Source organism: Pterocles gutturalis, unplaced genomic scaffold (genome assembly GCF_000699245.1).
Source record: "Pterocles gutturalis isolate BGI_N339 unplaced genomic scaffold, ASM69924v1 scaffold10753, whole genome shotgun sequence".
Lineage (NCBI taxonomy): Eukaryota > Metazoa > Chordata > Aves > Pterocliformes > Pteroclidae > Pterocles > Pterocles gutturalis.
Window position 1 is genome coordinate 5,788 of NW_010125620.1, and position 8,544 is coordinate 14,331.

The 8,544-nt window shown below is 37.2% G+C and overlaps 1 protein-coding gene across 1 annotated transcript; it reads left to right on the forward strand.

Moving 5' to 3' along the window:
• Positions 1-210: 210 nt before the first annotated feature.
• LOC104465547 (programmed cell death 6-interacting protein-like) lies at positions 211-7,791 on the forward strand (the record flags this gene model as incomplete). The annotated part of the gene is made up of 5 exons (XM_010078639.1): positions 211-265; positions 2,010-2,079; positions 5,080-5,207; positions 5,807-5,960; positions 7,672-7,791. Coding segments are annotated over 5 exons (527 nt in total), but the record flags the coding sequence as incomplete, so codon positions are not given.
• Between the last annotated feature and the right edge of the window lie 753 nt (positions 7,792-8,544).

The following is an 8,544-nucleotide window of genomic DNA, read 5'->3' on the forward strand; positions in this document are numbered from 1 at the left end:
ATTGAACTTGTTCCTCTACTGAAAAAAATCCCTTTAGGCAGAATTTCTGTCTGTACTGCAAATCCTCCATAGTTACGAATGAGCTTCACAATTTCTTTTTGTCTGGGATTTTTGTGCTCTTTTCCTTACATGGCAGTGTAAGAAACAAAATTCTTGATTTATTTACTAGTAGCTGTTTCTTTCTTTTTTTTTTTTTTTTTTTTTTTTCAGATACTATGATCAGCTGTGTTCAATTGAACCAAAGTTTCCATTCTCTGAAAATCAGGTAAGAATACTTATCAAACCATTAAACTGAATCATGACACCTGTGATGTATGACTTCTGAGCCTGTACCTAACCCACTAAATGGTACTTCTCTCGGGCAAGGCATTTAATCTCTTTGAGCCTTATTTTCCTAATCTGTATTTATTTTCTAGTCAGTGCTCACATATAGTCTATATAACCTTCACCTCTAGTGGCCATAATTGCCTTCGTTTTGCCTTTGGCTAGTGGTCACTGTGGTCTGGGTCAGAAAGAGTTGTGCTGTGCTGATTCCTCTCAACTCTCCTTTTTCCAAGATGTGTATTTCATGCTATGTTATAAAGACTTTTTCAAATGTAATTTCTGTGGCAGAACCTTTAGTAAGGGATGGAATATGATCTTTGGTTTTTGAAGTAAAACAGATGTTTCATTCACAACAGCTGACAGAACAAGCCCACTTAGAGTTTACCACTTTATTCCTGCTTCTGCAAATTACATAGTTTTCATATAGACATAGTGTTCATTAAGTTTTTTTTTTTCCTACCGTATTTCTTTAGAATCCTTTCTCTAAGGAGAAAATCAGCGTAACCCCTCTGTATAGAAGTCTTCCTCAGGTAGAGACTAAAATAGATCTTTAGGCTTCTGTATTTGGTGGAAAAAGACACAGGTTTTCTTTGGATGCGTTTACAATTAGGACAGAATTTCTGTGCCTTTCCTGATTAAGTCCTATTTAAATGGTGATGTTATGATTAAAAGAAAAGGTTTCTTTCAGACTTACAAATTACAAGTAAGGGAATAGTTTTGTTGCCGTTTGAACTGACTTGAGTTTTGCATGTAGCTTCATTCACTTGTAGCCAAGAATTGCACTTTGGTTTTTAGTGAGCAAGTGTTTTGATATGGTGATCTGCAAACCCTGAAACATGGAAAACTGGAAGACTTTAGGAGCAAGTTCTGCAGATCTCTAGATTGTTCCATCAAAGGGAAGTAGTTGTCAGTGGAAGCAGCAGTGAACAGCTGGGGACCAGAACTTGCTGAACTAGCATTGCTGCTAGAGGAGAACACGTTATTAAACAGTACTGTGTTCTTTCTTAAGTTATTCTCCACAACCACTTTAAAACGAGGATTTTTGCTTTTTTTTCTGGTCTGATACCAGTTGCCTACAACTAGTTTGATCAGCTGAATAAGGAATCAAACTGTGGAACTTCAAAGCAGATTCTGTGAAGTATTTGTGTTGTCTGTGAAATATATGGTGGAAGTGTAATATAAAACACACCATTTTTACCTGCATTCTCTTTTCTGAGGGCATTTCCTGATAATGCTGCTATTCAGTTTAGTCATAAAAATGACTACATTTTGGTATTGCAAACCAGTTCCAAATATCCTAGTGGAAACTGCATGGCTGGGCGGTTTCTTTGAACTTGACTACCTGCCTGTCAGCCTTCTTGGGAGAGGAATATCTTGGTTTGGAAATAAATTTGTCTCTCACTCAGAATATGAACAGAGATGAAAGATTATTTTTTTTAGAATTTGTGTCTTGTCTGCTTTAAGTGTTTTGAGCGAACTAAGAGGAAGGCAAAAAGGTAGAATACAGGTTTTTTTAAATAACTCTTAATGATTTCCTGAAACTACCAGAATGTGTAATGTTACAAGTGAATTAAATGTTCTATGCAATTAGAATATAAAAGGAAAAATATGTGAATTTGGGCTATTTTCTGAAGATTTCATACTGAATTTCAGAGATAAAGATCTTTCTTTTTCACAACTTTCAGGTCTGTGTAACATTTACATGGAAAGATGCTTTTGATAAAGGATCACTTTTTGGAGGATCTGCCAAACTGGGTATGTGAATGTACCAAAAGTACAAGTATTAATGATATTAAATTTTGAGAATATTTTTATACAGCAGAATTGTTATTAGTCTTCCTAGTATTCTCAACATAGCTTTCAAATGAGTTAAACTATATTGGTAACAGATTAATCACTTCAGCATTGGTAATGAATAAATGGGAACCATGCAAAGAATTTCTATAAAATTGAGATTTTATTAGTTTTCCAGAGGCACAAATAGATGTGCAGTCTGAAAACAGTTGTGCTGACTGCTCTTCAAACTTTCTCTGGGGTGCTGTGTTTTTTCTCAGAGTTTGGTTGGTTCTGTGTTCTTTGGGGCTAGCATGTCATGACAGAATCATAGAATCATAGAATGGTTAGGGCTGGAAAGGACCTCAAAGATCATTGTGTTCCAACTGACACCTCCCACTAGCCCAGGTTGCTCAAAGCCTCATCCAGCCTGGCCTTGAACACCTCCAGGGATGGGGCATCCACAGCTTCCCTGGGCAACCTGGGCCACTGCCTCACCACCCTCACAGGAAAAATTTCTTCCTAATGTCTAGTCTAAATTTACCCTCTTTCAGCTTATACCCGTTACCCCTTGTCCTCCTCTCACTACACTCCCTGATAAAGAGTGCCTCCCCATCTCTCCTGTAGCCCCCTGCAGGTACTGGAAGGCTGCTATTAAGTCCCCTCAGAGCCTTCTCTTCTCCAGGCTGAACAACCCCAACTCTTTCAGCCTGTCCTTGTAGGGGAGGTGCTCCAGCCCTCTGACCAATTTTGTGGCTCTCCTCTGGACTCTCTCCAACAGGTCCAGGTCTTTTTTATGTTGGGGGCCCCACATCTGAACACAGTACTCAAGGTGATTGGACCTGTTTCATAGTGAAGTTCAGAATATTCTAATTATGATTTAAACATAGTCTGTGAATCGCTAGAAATTTAAACTAATTCTGAGAAAAAGACTTAGTAATCATAATGTTGATGATTACCCTGAGAATTTGAATAAATGTGATGTTACGGCATCTTGAGAAAGCTTGCTTGTCTGCAGGTTAATTACATACTAGTCTAATGTGAGGCAGATGGCCAGAGATTTATGCAACAGTCCATATGAAATATCAAAGAAATTCTTAACTGAGATGTGAGTAATGCTCAGTTAACAAGTGATGGAATAAGTTTTATTTTGAAACTTTGAAGCAGATCTTAGTAGAAAAAAATTACCAAGGAGTCCTTTAGTATGTATCTTTACGGTGTTGTATCCCAGATTATCCAGATGCTGCTCTCAGGTTAGCTACAGCACGTGTGTATCTCTTTATTTCAGGTCAGTTTCTCAGTGTAAAGCAAAGTTTTCAGTTACTGAGGGTGCAAAATTTCTCTTGACTTATGAGAGGAGAGGCAATCCTGTCTCCAAATGGAAATTTGATGTAAAACTCCTTTGACTTCCATGAGGCTGAGACGCAGGAGTGTAACTTGAGAGTTCTGGCTCTTGCTGTGGTGACAAACTGTTTTCTTCCCATCTTCCCCTGAATCCCAAGTCTGTATCACAGGGGTAGCTGACAGATACTGTGGCTGCTTGAAAAGTGACTCAGTTCCCAGCATGGCATGTAATCTGAAATATGTTGGTTTAAGTTAATAGGTAGAGCTGTAAACAGATGAGTCTGAGGAAAATCTATATTGCTAAACAGCTGTTCGTGCTGTAGTAAATCACGCTTGAGATGCAGTCCAAAGTATAAAGTAATTCTGCATAGAAATTAATTTTGCACTTCTGAAACTTTAAAGCCGTGTTTTCTTTCCTTTCTTGTGTTTTAGTCTTTTGAATGATCGTAAGTTGTACAAGATCTCCTCTTAGAAAAATTCTGGAAAATAAACTACAGAAGAGAGATGATCTAGATAGATTACTGTTAACCTTGGTGAAATACAGTGACCGAGTAACTCGCTTTTCACTCAGGGAAACAAAATGGGTAAAATGGCATGTCAGATTTGTCTGCTTGTCTGAAAATTTAGTGCAGATCAGGGAGTGCTAACATAGAAACTTCAGACCTATGTCAGATAAATATGTAGCTGCACAAGGAGGCTGGATGTTAGTGAAATGAAACAAATGTGCCTCTTTACTACCTTCTTGTTTTAAGGATAACTTAGAAGTTTTACCTGGGTTTGTGAAACTGAAAATTCACTGGTTGAGTTTTCTGTATTCTCCAACAGAAGTGTCTAGACACTTTAACAGCAGTAGGAAACTAATACTTAGAGTCTTTAGATTTTTTACAGCACTTGTGTATGGCCAATAACTCTTTAAAAGCAATTAATAGATTCAAAATGGTTCCTGTTCAGGTATTAACTGTTTCTAGAAGTGTGGGCTCCATCCTCTGGGACTATGAAGTACTACAGGAGTTGAGTCTCGACAGGCCACTCTGCTGTCTAGTGAGCACAAGTTATAATTAAGTAAATCGTTAGCTGTTTCAGTACATATATAACAGAGCTATTAGTCAGCATTTTCAGCTGAAACAAGACCTTTGAGAGGTGAAAAAGCTTTCTTTGCATTTCAATAGATAATAAGACAGAGCATGCAAAAATCTTTGGCCTCAGTGAGGAAAGGGTAGTTAATCTTGCATTTAAAATACAGTTAGGACATGTAATTGGGCGGTTATTGTGAAGTGATTAGTGCCTGGAAGTTGATATTTCAGATTATCCTTCAGTAATGTGTGTGTTTCTGTATCTTCAGCTGCACTCTAGTTTGAAAGACTTTCAAATTACTTTGTGTGTTGAGTAGATTTTCATACTACTGCTTTTATGCTTTATGCCACACCATAGTTCCTCATGTCAAAACATTCAGTGGAAGTACTGAATTAGACCATGTAAAGCCTTCAGAATGAAGATTGCTTCCACTTTAGGAGTTCCTTTTTTTTTTTTTTTTTTCTTGAAACTATTGAGAACTTTAAGTACAGATATTAGTAGTGTACGATGCAAGAGTAGTAAAGTTTATTTTCTTAAAGGTATGGCTAACTGTCTTGATTGCAGCTTTGGCAAGTTTGGGCTATGAGAAGACCTGTGTTTTGTTCAACTGTGGAGCATTGGCAAGCCAGATTGCAGCAGAACAGAATCTGGATAACGATGAAGGTCTAAAAGCTGCAGCTAAGCACTATCAGGTACAGAGACTCCTTGCTTATGCTTAGGAATTCAGAATAATTAATTTTGTAACATCAAATATGTATCTCTCAATTTTAAAGCTATATATACAAATGCATAAATATATATACATATTTCCCCTCTCTTAATTGCAAAGGTGGATTGGCTAAGTACCTGGTCTTGGTTTATGTTTATTTACCAGCTTTGAAGGTTTTAATTCCGTGCAGTTCCCTGTACCCATTCCCTCAAGCATGTTGGTAACTAATAATCTTCATTTTAAGATTTAATAGTTTTAGCTAGTATGACTTTAAGAAGTAATAATATCTGTCTTTCTTTCTTTCTCTTTCTTTCTTTCATGTGTTAAAATTTCCCTGATCTAATGCTGTTAGGTTTAGCCAATATACCTTTACTTAGTCTGTCTTGATAAATGTCTCAGCATAAGTGACTTCAAGAACAGGAAGTCACAAGGAATTGCTTCTAGTGGCTAAACAATAAGTGTGAGACCATATACCAACAAAGCTCTATTGTTTTTTTTAAGTTGCTGTATGTGTTATATTTGTAGGAGGAAAAAAATCTGTTGGAAACATGAATGATAATATGTTATTTTTGTTTTGCTTAGTTTGCAAGTGGTGCTTTCCAACACATTAAAGACACTGTTTTGTCAGCCTTGAGTCGAGAACCTACAGTGGACATCTCTCCAGACACAGTTGGAACTCTTAGTCTTATTATGTTGGCCCAAGCCCAAGAAGTCTTTTTTTTGAAAGCTACAAGAGGTATATCTTAATTTTTGACTTGTGTATTTATGTGCTCATTGTAACTTGACAAAAACTTAGTGTTTTAATTTATTAAGAGCTTATAAAGACCTTTCAGAAGTTTTTATTTTTGTCTTTGTTGATTTCTACCCACCTCCCCTTGCAGGTCATTAAACACAAACTACAGGTGCCACTTAAGATTTTTATCCAAGGTTTACCTGACAACGCAGTTTTCTCATTTGCATTTTCTTTCTATTATGTCCAAAGCCATTAGTCTTCATCTATATAAAGAAATTTGTTGGTTTATGTGTTTCCTTTTCCCTCTTGAGAACAAAAGACCTTCTCTGAAAGAACTGAGAGTACTAGAAATGGTGCATTGTTTTTTTTTACCACTACTCCCCTCCTTCTCGCTCTGGGGAATGATTTCATGAGAATTTGGAAAGAAATGACTGTGCTAGGAAACAAAGGAAATTAACTAAGAGTTGAGAGGAACCAAAAATTCTGTTTGATTGCTCCTAATTTTAACAGAAGAACTCTTTGATCAGGTCTGTCTTTGAGAATGCCTGGTTTATCTCAGAAAGTGAAATTCTGCAGGTGGAACAAAAAATTACGTCCCTAACTGTTAAAGGCTGATTGTGAAATACTGATTCAGAGGCTGCGTATTTTAATACAACTATTAAAGTATGTATGCTTCAAAGATTTTTTTCCTGTGGAACAGTACTATCTTTGGTACAAGATCTCTTACTTTTTGCTATTTTGCTCTTCTCTCTTATTTACAAGAAGTTGTGCATCTAGAAATTACAGATATCTAAAAGTAGAACTGAGGACATAGAGGTCACATGTGATTGCCCACCAACTGCTCTCTCTCCCCATGTTGTTTGGAATACAGTGGAGGAAGACAGGGCTAATCTTAACAGGGATGTTTCTTCTCTTCACAGGGAAGATCCCTGAAAATTCTTGTAGTCTTGTTGCCTTTAGGAGAATCTCCACAAGAAACTATTGTCCTTCAGCCAACTGATAAATTATGTTTATGTTCTTTATCATGCTGGTAACAGCATTTTTTTCTCTAGCTGTTTGGACATTGCTTCAAAATACATTTGTATCACAAATGCCTGAAACTTTTCTTCAGAGCAGGACCAGGCACTTGCCTCTTCTCTAAAGTAACAAGTGATAGGACAAGAGGAAATGGCCTCAAGTTGCGCCAGGGGAGGTTTAGGCTGGATATTAGAAAAAAATTCTTCACTGAAAGAGTGATCAGGCATTGGAACAGGCTGCCCAGGGAGGTGGTGGAGTCACCATCCCTGGAGGTGTTCAAGAACCTTAATGATTCTACCTCATTGTGCATGAGAAATGGATCTTCCTGTCACCTTCCTGATTTCTTCTTATTTTTAATGTGAAAAAGACAAGGTGAGGCTGATCCAAAACCCACATGTGACCAGTGAATTGAATATTTTTGTGACTACACCCAAGACCAGAAGTGTGCCAGCACTAGGACAGTAGGGTTCATCATCATCTCACTATGGAGGCTGTAGATTTTGCCAGACATAGGGGTTCTTTTCCCTGTCAAGAAAGACATTTGGGGGAGAAATATGTTTGACAACACGACTAACTTCAGAAACCTATTTTTCAAGTGGAAATGCTTCAAAGTTTGATCTCAAAACTCAAATTTAGCTTCTTCCTGCATTTGACTGTTTACCTTACTTGCAATTTTCTGTTTTTTCTCTCATGTAAGACAGTCCATTTAGCAGCTTACCAGCTGATAATGATATTTCTGGAACTGAGTTTATTCACAAGTTGAAGGCGGAAGTGTTTGACAAAACCCAGAGTGGTCAGTCAAATCTAACTCCACTGCGTAACTGCAGATCAATTCTTAAATTTCTGATCCTTTCTTAATATTTTAAGTTTATTTTAGTCTGCATGTATTCTCTATTCCATCTCAAGGCTTGCATTGTAGCTGCAATATTTTAAAGATATGTGAGTAAAAAATAAGGCTTTTGATGGTTAAAGATCTATTCCGAGCCGTCTGCGTGGACAAATGAGTCTCCTCTATAATTTCATTTGTTAATGGAAATGTATTTTTAAATTTTTTCTTCTTAGAGCTCAACCTCTGTGAAGAAGATGCAACTAACCCTCACTAGGTGGAGCTAGAAGGACAGTCTGTTAATATTTTATTTGTTTTGGTTTTATTAAATATTTAGTGCACTAGACAAACATTCTAGCAAAGAAGTAAGTTGCTAGATCTCATAAGCTTCTTTCTCTCCATTTGTCTTCTAAATCCTGTTCCACAGTGAAAAGATCTTTCTGGCATACCTTAAATGGATTTACCTCATAGAAAGTAAACATATTACATCATAACTCATGCCTGAAGTGCTGTGGATAGATGTGTGAATATGCTGGAATGAGAATTCCAGCACTAGGGACTTCTTTGGATTTAATTTTGGCAATTAAGCATACTTTGCAGACTTCCTAACCTGTCCATATCCCCCACTCATGCTTTTCAATCTGGCAGTACATAAAAGTCACCTGAGTCAGAGGATACTTGTTTGTAAGGGTAACTGTTTAGAGTGGATAGCCAGTGCTTCACCAAGGGGAAGTCATGCTTGAC